Below are 12,986 nucleotides of genomic sequence, written 5' to 3'. Positions count from 1 at the left end.
TGGGCGTTAGTGACAGACGCAAAAGAGGGATTCTATTCCAGTAGGGGAGGGAACCAACCGGTGATTAGCCGTACTGTGACAGAGTGCGTGAGCATTAGTTTTCACTGCGAGGATGGGATGTAGCCATTAGCCATGGGTGATGCCTCCAGACTGGTTAGCTGTGCGAGTGACAGCCGCACAGGGTATTTCCCCGAGAGGAAGAAAGTAGCCACAGTTGATGGTGAACCCCTATACAAAGCTTGCCATGGAAGGGAGTAAGAAGGATTGAATAGAAGCAGTAGGAGAGCAGGCGTCCTTGGGCTCTACAGCATCTCCATCCGCTTATCTGAAATTCCCACCAATGAATCTGCATAAGTATTCTATCCCTTTTATTATTCCTTTTTATCTATTTATTCCAATAATCACAATTACCCTTTTATCTCCCTAACTGAGATTTACAAGGTGACCATAGCTTGCTTCATACCAACAATCTCTGTGGATTCGACCCTTACTCACGTAAGGTTTATTACTTGGACGACCCAGTACACTTGCTGGTCAGTTGAACGGAGTTGTGAGAATAAACAGTGCCCTAAGAGTAAATATATGCTAAAGTTCAAAAAGATAGAAATCATAATTTCGTCCACCAATGGGGGAGCAGCAATAAGTCTCATGCCTGAAAGAATGCTGATGAAGGTGGGGAAACATCCTGATTATCTGGTCCCCATTAACATTGCTGTGACAGACTTCAGTGGTTCTTCAACGCCAGCAAAAGGTCTTGTCACTTTGGGAGTGAAGGTTGGCTCATCTAAATGAAACACTATGTTCGTGGTAGTGCCATCAAAAGCAAGTTAACATGCTTTATTGGTGCATGATTGGATCCATGGTGGGAGCTGTACCTTCTACTGTGCATCAAAGTGTACTTCTTTGGACGGAGGATGGCAAGCCTGAGTTATTAAGGCAAATTCGAATCTTTATGTCGAACAACTGCATGTTGATTTCAGGATGTATAATCCTAAGCTGAAGCCTTTGAATGTTGACAAGACACTGAACTCTTACAATTGCGAAGGCTGTTATCTGTCTTCGGAAGGTTTGACGGTAAAGCTGCGCTATCCACAGTTGGATGTGAGCCCGACTGGCTGGGCTTGTCTCTCTTAGAGTTTGTTGATGGATTTCTCTCTGGACCAGGTTGAGGATATTTCAAATTACCTGGTAACTTTAAATAATTATTTAAATAATTCTCTTTCTGTAGGAAATAAAGGTGGTTCTTTTGATGAAGTAGAATCATGTAGGAATATAAGTTCTTTTTCTAGTTGTAACAACTTGGTACCTTCGATCGAGTTTAGTCATGGTGTTAGTTTTTCTTCTTTATGTAATACAAGTGTTGTTTCGAGTCAAACTACTGATTTAATAGCGAAATTTCATTATATTGAAAATAATGCTATGGATAATTCAGCAAAAGATCAAATATGTTCTATTTATAATGAATATGTGGATTTATCTTTTGATTGCATCTATGATTTAGAACCTTTGGGTTTCGAAAAGCATTCAGTAAAAGATGATGATCATTTTAAAGGATTCGAATCTCAAGATCCCTTAGAAGGAATTAATTTAGGGTCTCTTGATGATGTTCGAGTCACTTATATTTGTAAAGGTCTTGTTGATCCTTTTCGAACTGAACTTTTCCATCTTTTACATGAATTTAAAGATTATTTTGCTTGGGATTATCATGAGATGCCTGGTCTCGATCGTTCTCTTGTAGAGCATCGATTAGCATTGAAACCAAATGCTCGACCTATGAAGCAAAACCCCCGTCGTTTTGCTCCAGAAATCAATCAAAAGATTAAAGAAGAAATAGAACGTTTGATTAAAGCAAAGTTTATTCAAACCGCACATTATGTCGAATGGATTTCGAATATTGTGCCTGTTATGAAGAAAAATGAAAAACTAAGGGTATGCATCGATTTCAGATGTAAAACCCGGTTAATTAACGGCTAATTAACCCATAAATGAGAATTTATTCTAGAAAGCCCAAAATTTGATTTTTATGGCTAAATGTGATAGAGAAGATTGAGACGAGAATTTTGGTACCAATTTTATAGAATTCGGACAAAGATTGGACCGAACGGGCCAAACCGGGCCAACCGGACCCAAAGTGGGCCCTTGGCCCAACATAACTAAACCAAAACCCTAGTTTTCAGCACTCTCTCTCCTCACACAACACACACACACGTTGAAAAAGAGAAGAATGGGGGAAGAACACTCTCTCAAACTTCTATCTCTCACTTGATCTTCAAACTACCATAACTTTTGATCTAGAGCTCCGATTGCCGCTCCATTTGTGGCCACACGTTCACCGCGGAGAGCTCTACAAAACCCATACAATTAATATTGAGGTAAGCCACGTTTTGCTCTTCGAAATTCCAGCCTTGTTTTCGAGTTTTATGAGCAAAAATAGATTTTGGGCTCTTTGATGTTATAGGACCCAACTCTCTTGAAGGAGAAGGTTAATCTTGTCTCCTTGGACCTTGGGTGTGGTAAGATTCTCAATCCTAGTGTAATTTGTTGTTCTATGATGTTTGGGTATTGAGATGTTGTGTATGGGTATGATGATTGTGGCTTAGGTTGTGTATGTGTGAATATTGGAGCTTGATTAGTGATTTGGAAAGCTTAAGAAGGGATTTGGTGGTAAAAAATCTGTTCTTGGAGGTTTAAAGCCTTGAGAGCTTGTGGATAAGTGATTTGGAAGTGCTCCGGTTGAGCTTGGGAAATCGGCTAAGGTATGGTTTCGGTTTCCCGTATCTAATATGTAATGTGGTAGGAAATACTTAGGCTAGAGGCCCTAAGATAGGCATTGAATTGTTGATGTTGTTGAATGATTGATATATATAATGTGGTCATATATGTGATGATGATTAATGATGCCTTGATGGTATGATGTATGAGAAATATGCATGTTGTGATATATGCTTGATGATTGGTTATGGTTGAATTGTGGGTTGAACCATGTTGATGGTGAGTATGATATTAATTGTGTACAATGATGATTTATTAGAATTGGTGTTGTTGAGAATTGGCATGAGGAAGAGTATATGATATGTCAATATGTTTGAGTTTGAGCCACTTGGGTGAAGTGGGTTAAAATGATGAGATAGTGATTTTGTAAATTGTGGTAAAGTCTCAATGTGTGAGTTGAGGAGACTTGATGTTGAATTTGATATATTTTAATTGATTTCAAAGAAAAGGGATAAAATTGGCATGTTTAGATTGATTTTGAAAAGAGTTGAAAATGGCTTGTTTTGCAAATGGCACTTTGTGGTTTTGTATGAAAAATATAGTTTTTGGGCATACTTTGACGGGACATAACTTGGACTACAGATCTCTGTTTGGTGCCAAATCTGTTTAGAAATGAAATTTGATTCGGGATGTTCATGCCGTTCGAAGAACGGGTGAAAAATGATTTAAAATGAGAAAGTTATGTCCGTTGGAAGATTGGGGTTTAAATCTGTGAATTCTGCAGCTTTTAACTTAGAAAAATTTTTAGCAGAATGACCCCTTGCGCGTGGGCGCACTTGGCGCGTATGCACCGTTCTTCCAGAAAGCGCCATCCGCACGTGCGCGTGATGTGCGCGGGCGCGCCGATTGTGCTGCACCCAATGCCCAGCCATTTTCCAGAGAGTTGTGCCAGAATTGTGCCAGCTTTGTGCCTGGGGCACGAGAGCACCCACGCGTACGCGTGGTTGACGCGTGTGCATCGCTTGGCTGTTTTTCAATCCACGTGTTAGCGTGCATGACGCTTACGCATCGATGAGTTTTCGAGGCCATCCACGCGTGCGCGTGGAGTGCGCGTATGCGTGGCCCTGTTTTCATCCCAAAGTTGATTTTTGAGTTTTCAAAGCCAAATCTCATACTTCTAAGTCTCCGATCTCACCACTTATGTATTAAATCATTATGATATGTCTAGCTATGAGAAGAAGGGCTAGTGAATGTGGTAACTTGCGAGTGAAGCAAGGGAAAAATGAATGATCAATGAGGATCAAAGATGATTATGTGAGATGCGGAGGATGGTGGTGGAAGTGCTTGTTATGCCATGGGCCGAAAGGCTGTAATTGTTAATGAAACGGCTGGTTATGGATTTAATCGTGAGTCGGGTGGCTGGTTATGGATTTAACCATGAGCCGGATGGCTGGATTATTGCCGTGTTACGGCGGAGCCATGATTATGGCTTCTGTTGACCCTATGTCGTAAATTTGGCCGGGCACTGTGAAAGACTCGGATGAGCTCGCCCCCATAAATATTCACCAGTGAGGGTGATGGATATGGATCATGATTATGATCAAGTTTATATTGAGTATGACTCAAGTTGGAGAGACACGACAGAGGGACAGTCCAATGGTTAACTGCCAAGACTTGTCGGGTTGGCTCTATAACCGACAGATGATATCATCAGCCACTAGGGACAGGCATTCATCATATGCATACTATATGAATTGTTTGAGATTGCCTATTTGACTGCATATTACTTGCTAATTGTCTAAATGCCTTAACTGTTCCTATTTGTATATTCCTTGTTTGATATAACTATGTTTGCTACATTATACTCCTGCTGGTGGTTGGGAGGTTTGAAGGAATTGGAAAGGGAAGTATTAGTTAGACTGAAGAATCTTTAGTCAGATGCCCTTATATGGTTTAGCTTGTTTATAAGCTTTGAATTATCTGGAGGAAGTTCTTGGATTGCCTTCGGCTTTCCTCTATTATTATGTATTATATATGTGGAAGCTGTTACCATGCTGGGGACCTCTGGTTCTCACCCATGCGGATTTTGTGGTTTTCAGATGCAGGACGTGAGGTTTCCCGCTGAGGCATGCTGGAGACTTCTAGATTTGCGAAGATCCTTTGTTCTCGAGACTATGTTTTGGTTTATATATTTTGCTTAGATACTTTTATCTCCATTAAATAATACAAACTGTGATGACTCCTCTTATAGGAGATTTTGGAGAATAGTTTTCTGTATTTGTGTCCCTTTGGGTTTCCTTTGGGGTTGTCCTTATTTTATCATATGTATATATTGCTATGCTCAAACCGGTTATCTTCGCAGCCGGATTTTGAGTCTTGATATTCCTGTTTTTGACACTCCTTTGTACATATATAATCTCACGTTGGTTATCCTTGTTCGTTACGTTATCGATCGGAGTGTTGCGCTTTCGAGTTGCGATTTTTTGTTTACCCCTCTTTCCATAAAGGCTCCTAGTTATAATCAATCATTCATACTACTATACGTACTAAATTTTTATTTTAGAGGTCGTAATACCTTGCCATCTCTGAATTATGACTTAAGCATAATTCTCTGTATGGTAGGGTGTTACATCAGAGATTTGAATAATGTTACTCCAAAGGATGAATATTTTATGCCAATTGCAGATATGTTGATTGATTATGCAGCAGGAAACAAAATTTTAAGTTTTATGGACGGTTATTCAGGATATAACCAAATCTTCATTGCGAAAGATGATGTGTCTAAAACTGCTTTTTGTTGTCCTAGGGCATTAGGCACTTATGAATGGGTGGTTATGCCTTTCGGTTTGAAAAATGCTGGTGCAACTTACCAGTGGGCGATGAATGCCATATTTCATGAATATATTGGAAAATTTATGGAAGTGTATATCGATGATGTGATGGTCAAATCGATTTCGATGAATCAGCATATTGATCACTTAAGGAAGGCATTTGTTACTATGAGGAAGAAAGGGTTAAAAATGAATCCTTTGAAATGTGTCTTTGGTGTATCGGCTTGGAATTTCCTAGGTTTTGTTGTTCATAAAAAAGGGAATTGTAATTGATAAAAACAAAGCCGAAGCAATATTAGCATTGTCTGCATCAAAATCAAAAAAATAAGTGCAATCCTTCCTAGGAAAGGTGAATTACCTCAGAAGGTTCATTTCAAATCTTTTAGACCGAACTCGAGTGTTTGCACCTTTAGTGAAACTAAAGAATGACTCACAGTTCGAATGGACAAATGAGCACCAATTGGCGTTCGATTCGATAAAGGCTTATTTATCTAAAGCAAAATTATACATCGCAGCATCTACAAATACAATTGGGTGTATGTTAGCCCAAGATGATGAGGATGAGCATGAACGGGCTGTTTATTATCTTAGTCAAGTTTTAACTGATATCGAAACAATGTATTCCCCGATAGAAAAATTGTGTATATCTCTATACTATGCCTATATAAAATTGAAATGTTACATGGTGGCTAAATCGGTGAAGGTTATAGCACAAACTGATCTCATCAAATATATGTTGAGTTTTCCAATGTTACGAGGGCGTTTAGGAAAATGGATGTTGGATGTGATAGAATTTGATTTACAGTATGTCCCGGCCAAAGCTGTAAAAGGTCAGGTCATTGCAGATTTTCTCGTTGACAATTCGAATCATCTGAATGACCAGGGCACAAATGTAATCGACATTGAAGTTGATTATTGGAAGTTATATTTTGATGGATCGAAGCATAAAGATGGTGCAGGGGTTGGAATTCTTATTATCTCACTAGAGGGGATTCCATCAGAATTCTTATTTGAGTTAAAATATCCTTGCTCGAATAATGTGGCAGAGCATGAAGCTTTAATTTTGGGTCTTGAAATATTAATTAGTATAGGGGCTTTAGAATTCCAAATACTAGGGGATTCTCAGTTAGTTTTAAAGCAGTTATCGAAGGAGTTTAGATGCAATAATGAGAAGTTGCAAAAATATTTAACAACGGCTTGGGAGTTGTTAACCTCCTTTCAAAAAGTTTCTCTGGTTCACATCCTGAGGATTCAAAATGAAATTGCTAATGAGTTAGCCCAAATTGCTTTGAGATATAGAATCGGTCCAGAAACTCTTAAAAAGTTGGCTAGTGTCCATCAAATTTTAGTGCTTGCGATGAAAGAGAGGCTTTGTGCATAGATGAATGGGAAGATAATGATTGGAGAAAGTCTATTGCTGAGTATTTGAAGAATCCTGGCACCCCAGTTAAAAGAAAAATAAAATTGTAGGTGATGAATTTTGTCATAATGGCTGATGAGTTGTATAAAAAAGGAATCGATGGAAGTTTGTCGAGATGTTTAGGCCAAGATGATAAAAATATTGCTTTGGGTGAAGTTCATAAAGGAATATGTGGGGCCTACCAAGCTGGAAAGAAGATGAAATGGGTGTTATATCGCAACCACGTGTATTGGCCATCCATGATAAAAGATTGTATCGATTATGCAAAGGCATGTCAGGAATGTCAGAAACATGGTTCGATACAGCAGATTCTAGCATCTGAGTTGCATTCGATAATAAAGCCATGGTCATTTAGATGTTGGGCTTTAGATTTGATTGGGTTGATTCACCCCCCTTCATTGAAATAACATAAATTTATCTTGGTAGCAATCGATTACTTCACTAAGTGGGTTGAAGTAGTTCCTCTAATAGAAGTTGGTCAAAATAAAATAATAGATTTTATTGAGAAACATATAATTCATCGATTTGGAATTTCTCAAACATTGAACACTAATCAAGGGACTATGTTTACTGGTCAACGAATTAAACATTTTGCAGCCTCAAGGAATATCAATATGGTTACTTCAACTCCCTATTATGCACAGGCTAATGGGCAAGTGGAAGCAGAAATTCTGATAAGTTTAATAAAAAAAATCGGGAATAGACCTCGAACGTGGCATGAAACTTTAAGCCAAGTATTATGGGCTTATCGAAATTCGCCAAGGGATTCAATAGGTACTTCACCTTATAAGTTGGTTTATGGCCATGATGTTGTATTGCCACTAGAAATTAATTTGAATACTTTAAGGGTGTAAAAAAAATGATTTGCCAGTTGATGATTACTGAAATGCAATGTTTGATGAGTTGAATTAGACTCAGAGCGGATACTGGCACTTGAGAATATGATTCGACAAAAAGAAAGTGTCGCTCGAAGTTATTATCGTCGAATAAGAGAAAAGTGTTTCAGTATAAGTGAGTTGGTTTTAAAAGTTATTTTGCCGATGGAAAAGAAATCAAGATTTCTTGGCAAATGGTCCCATACTTGGAAAGGTTCTTTCCAAGTGATAAGATTGTATACAGGAAATGCATATCGGATCAAAGATATCAAATTGGGAAATATAATTAACTTAATTAATGGAAAATACTTAAAGCAATATTATTGTTTGCTAAATTAAAAGGCAAGGTGCATAAGTCAAAAAGAAAGTGAAATTATCACAAATACTGAAATCTAAGAAGAAGTATGAGGTGCCAGGAGTTTTGCCAAGTCTAAGCGTAGCTTTACCCTTTCATGATCCAGAGTTGAAAGTGCCTCAGTGTGCCTAAATTTTTCATATTGGACCTTGTCAAGTTGCTTCCCACATTCTTCTTGTTTGGTCTCAATAGAAACAATCTCTTGAATGAGTTGCTGTTATTCTTGCTGGGCAGTGGCCAGAGGTATGGCTATATCAGCTCTTCTCATGCGAATTTTTGCAAGTTTTTTCATTAATTTGGGCCAATTCTGTTTCAAGTTTTATCTCTTCTCTATCATAATGAGCCTGAACAGAAATAGCCTGAGAAATTTTCAAATCGAATTCTTTACGAGAAGCTTTGATTGGTTGCAGAGCTGTAGTATAGCCTTCTGCCTCAGTTCTGATCTTAGCTTTCTCATTTTCGATTTCTTAGAGTTTGTTCTGGGTAGCTACGCTGTTGTTGGTAATTTGTTTGAATTGGTGGAATATGGCAAAATATGGAGTTGGAGCCAGAAATTCAAAGGCAGAATTCAGAGATCGGATAAAAGCTGGTTAAGAATTGCATCATTGATCCATGCAGCAAGTGGATGGTCCAAGAGTTTAAGAAGTGATTGAAGTTGTTCTTGAGCATCAACATTCAGCTCGAATGAAAGACCAGAAAGTATAGGAGCAGGAACAGGCACTTCGTCTTCTTGGATAGCTTGATTTAAGATGGAGACCAGGTTAGCCAAAGTGGCACTTGTAGGTTTAGAAGAAACACCCAAACTTCCATATCCTTGATCAGGAGGATTTTGAAATTCAACTTGTTGAAGAGGACTAGAGGTTCTTTGAGGAGAAGAAAGAGTCTCCAGAACTCTTGATGCAAAATCCGAGTCAGGGCCAGTGGTCTCAACAACTCGAGATGGAGAGTCAGAATCAGGGGCCACTTGATATTCGAATGAAGGTGCAGCCTGGATGACTGGAGAAGTATGTCCAGTGCTCAGAGTTCGTGTTGGTGAGTGTTGGAATTGCTCTGTTGTTAGATCAACCACTTGTGTCCCAATGGGAGGTGGAAAAGCAATTTGTAGTGGCTGAACGGACTCTGTAGCTTGGATTGAATCATGAGATGTAGTCCGTCCCTGGTCATGTTGTTATTGTTGATAGGTTGATTAAGTGTCGGGGGTGAGGTGATTGATTGAGCAGCAGTAGTAGGCTGATGCACAAGGTACACAGTCATAAATCAAGATTTATCCTAACTTAATTGAAATGTATGTAGAAATGACATGATACTAGAATGAGTCTTGGCCTTCGAATTAATTGAAGACCTGAATCCGAATCAGCTGTATCCTCTAATTGTGAGGAAGTAGTAAGGATGTAATGAATAGATTTCCCACTTCCATCAGAGCTCTCACTCGACGGTTGCAATTGTAACTGATGAAAAGATCGAGATCAAGAGATGTTAAGTAAAGGTGATTTTCAAAATATTTCAATTTAAGGTGCATGAGTATAGGTAGAAAAGTCACCCTTCTGGACGTCTTTGTAGGAGTCCTTCGACTCTTCCATTGCGGTTGTTGTGAGGAGGCTGTAAGGTCGGCTTTTCTTTTTTGAGATTTTTTTGGAGAACCTTTAGCAGCAGAAGTCGTTCGAATAGTAGAACCCTAGATTTCCTCTAAGGTACGGTTGTACCTGGAATAGTAAGCAATCCACCATTCAAAACAAGATTTGGTGATACATGAACTGCAATCATAAACAAGGAAATTGAAACGCTCTCTTTGTTGTTGATTTTTCAAGAGGCAAAAATCAAGTTCACTTTGAGAAGTTAGAGTGATGTGGCAAAATGGCTTGTTGTTTCAAGGAAGTGGAGTTAGGATGGCTTGTGAGAAGCATAGTTTCCTGGCTATGAAATGAGGGGCATACAGGGTCACTTTGAGTTTTTCCTTTTTGTGTTGGGACAGCCTTGTAGGAATTACTTGAACAACCAGTAAATTCGCCCAACTCCGATTAGCAAGTTCACTTTCCTCAGTGTCATTTGGAAAGAATAAACGCTCAAGCCATGCAGGTCTACAATTTCGACGCATAAAGGGAGTGAAATTGAGGTTTTCATTGTAAAAATCTTTACATGAATGAAAAAGAGAGAAAACAGCTCAGAATCAGTCTTCATCCGATTGTGTTTCTAGGAAATTTGGCTTAAAATCAGCCAATCGAAAACCTTCGATGTGCTGTTTGTCGGTAGCACCACTCCCAGGCTTTGTCATGTATTTTTCAAAAATGGCATTAAGTCATAGTTGGAGAAGTCAAAGAGGGCCACCTGTGCTAATCAAATAATTATTTCGGAGACAATTTACAAATTGACCAAGCTCTTCAAAAACATGCCTTAGAAGAAGCTTGGCCAAATTAAGGTTATTTCCTTCATGCAACAGAGCGGCCAGAGGAAGGAAAAACTTCGACATCTGGAGACTTCGGGAACAGAAGACAATTGCATTTAGCCAATAGAACAGAAAGGCTACGTGCTTATCATATGTAACAGCAGTGCCCTCTGCGCCCATGTGATGAGCAATAAAGTCGCTATAGGAAGAAGTGGAGGCAATAGTGTATTGGTGTTTGGGTTGCATGTCAGAAGTGAAGTCTGGAGGACTTATCGGTAGCCCTGTAATTGCAGTTACGTCCAAAAGAGACATACCAATTATTCCACAATGAATGAGAAAATTGTTGGTAGTCCTATTCCAGAAACAAGTTACGGCCCCAATCATCCAAGGGAGAGTTGAAGGTGAGAAATGGGAAAGTCTTAGAAGATCCTAAATCCCCAGAACCCCCCAAGCAGTGCTTTTTGTGGGAGCAAGGCGCTAATGCCAGGCTGTGAAGTCGGTCCCTTGAGGGTTAATCTTTGGATTATTCTTGAAAGGTTTCTGATTAATGAAGAAAGAGATATCGAGGGCTTGATTGATCAACAAATCTTCCCCCTGAGCACTAGGAAAGAAAGGTAGTTTCTTGTTTGCCCTTTCCTGGGGTTCGATAGGCCCAAAAAAACACTGAGTATCTTCGCCTACCGTGAAAGGGATTAGGATTCTGGTATCATTGATTTGAAGTTGTGGGTCATCAATGACTTCATCATTGACTTGATTCAGCACATGAAGGGCTGGTGGAGCTGGTGGTGCCACCATGGGACCTTTACCCTTGTCTTGGGCAGCAGCATGAGATGAAGAAGTGGCCATTGCAGAGCAAAGAAGAAGGGAGTTTAAAAGATAAGGGTTGTGCAGGAAAGATTGATGCAAGAGAAGATTAGGAAGCAAGGGTTCGAGAAAAATCGAACAAAGACGAAGTGTCAAATTTAAAGGGAATGTTACTGTAGCCGTTACTGCAGGAGGAACTCAAAGAGAAAAGAAGTAACTTTGCAAAGAAGGCGAAGTGGTAGAGAGAGAAAGTGTGAATCGTGGGAGACGTGCCAAACGGGTCAGTATTAATGGAAAGTTAAATGGTAATTATTATTGATTCAAGAGATTGAAATTTAAATTTGGATTAAGTGTTTCATCTTCTAATAATGATTTCGAAGACAAACACATTAATCCAAGGGGGCAATTTGTTAAACAAAAAAGATTTTCGATTAAGAAGAGCTAATTCGAAATGAGAGCAGATGTCGAAAAGAAGCACGTGCAAGTATTAATTAGGAGTTATTCGACACAGACTCGATTCTGGATGCCTTATTAAATCAGACGGGCCTAGTCGAACAGGTATTTGAATGAGAAATCGAATAGTTGCTCGAATAGTAGATCGAACGGTTACGTAAGTGGAGAAGTTGAAGGCTTTTCATCATGTGAGGAATTTATGGGTAACGTTTATGGGCAAAAGAGCGGGAACGATTACCTGGGAGTGCGCATACAAGACAACACTATGTAATTAATAATCAGTTACAAAAATGGGTTATAAATATTAGAAAGTTTTAGGGAATAAAGGTTGAACTTTGCTTCAGAAATTACTTACGCACACTCACATCCCTAAAGACTTTCTGAGTCTGCTTCGAGTTAATTATCTGTAGAGTTTCTTTCATGTCTTTATCTTTTCAATTTAACTTTCTACAAACTTTATCTTTCAAGCAAGTTTATGTTTCAAGCAATGTTTATTTTTTGAATCCAATTTATATTTCAGTATCTTTTAATTTTCATGCCAAAAGCCCTTTGACTCAGTCGAAGGCGTCTTATCGCTTTCTTAAAATTTCAACGCAATCTTTTTTATTTCAATCAATTTCCATTTCGAATTCGTCGTTTCAATCTTCTTTTATTCTTTTACAAATTTTAATTTATTTTTCGTTTCAACATTTGTCTAATTGAAGACGCTTTGATACACTAATAAAAAATTGGTACCTACAAAAAGGAATAAATTTCACTCTCAAATTATTAGATATTAAACCACCATCAATTTGCTAAAAATCTACAAAACAATATTATAACTATTTTGCTTTTTTTTTTTGAATTTATAGGCTCCTCTATTGATTGGTTGTGATACGCGAGCCCTTGATAAGACCACAAAGGAACTCCTAAGCAATTTAGAAGCTATTGCTGTAAATAAACCAAGGCAAGAGAAAAAGCTAAAAATCAACAACACCAACAACAACAACAATAATAATAATAAAAATTGCAGACAATGAATGAATGCCTTTTAAGCTATTTACTTTCTTATATACTGCAGATAAACTAGGAGTTCAAGAAAAGAAGGTGAAAAGTAATAATGGTTTGGAGGTCATTTTCTTTTAAAAATATTTAATAATAAAAAAATATTAGT

The 12,986-nt window shown here is 38.4% G+C and overlaps 1 protein-coding gene across 1 annotated transcript in view; it reads left to right on the top strand.

The window, feature by feature from the left end:
• LOC107489769 (alpha-galactosidase-like) overlaps positions 1-12,986 on the top strand; it is a 47,178-nt gene that overhangs the window by 33,612 nt on the left and 580 nt on the right. The window contains exons 5-6 of the mRNA XM_016110530.2: positions 12,685-12,773; positions 12,892-12,943. Of these exons, the coding sequence (XP_015966016.2) occupies positions 12,685-12,773; positions 12,892-12,943 (141 nt within the window). The remainder of the gene's footprint in view (positions 1-12,684; positions 12,774-12,891; positions 12,944-12,986) is intronic.

The sequence above is a fragment of the Arachis duranensis genome, chromosome 5 (assembly GCF_000817695.3).
Source record: "Arachis duranensis cultivar V14167 chromosome 5, aradu.V14167.gnm2.J7QH, whole genome shotgun sequence".
In the NCBI taxonomy this organism is placed as follows: domain Eukaryota; kingdom Viridiplantae; phylum Streptophyta; class Magnoliopsida; order Fabales; family Fabaceae; genus Arachis; species Arachis duranensis.
The sequence above is the reverse complement of the archived record's forward strand: the minus strand, read 5'-3'. Positions and strand labels throughout refer to the sequence as shown.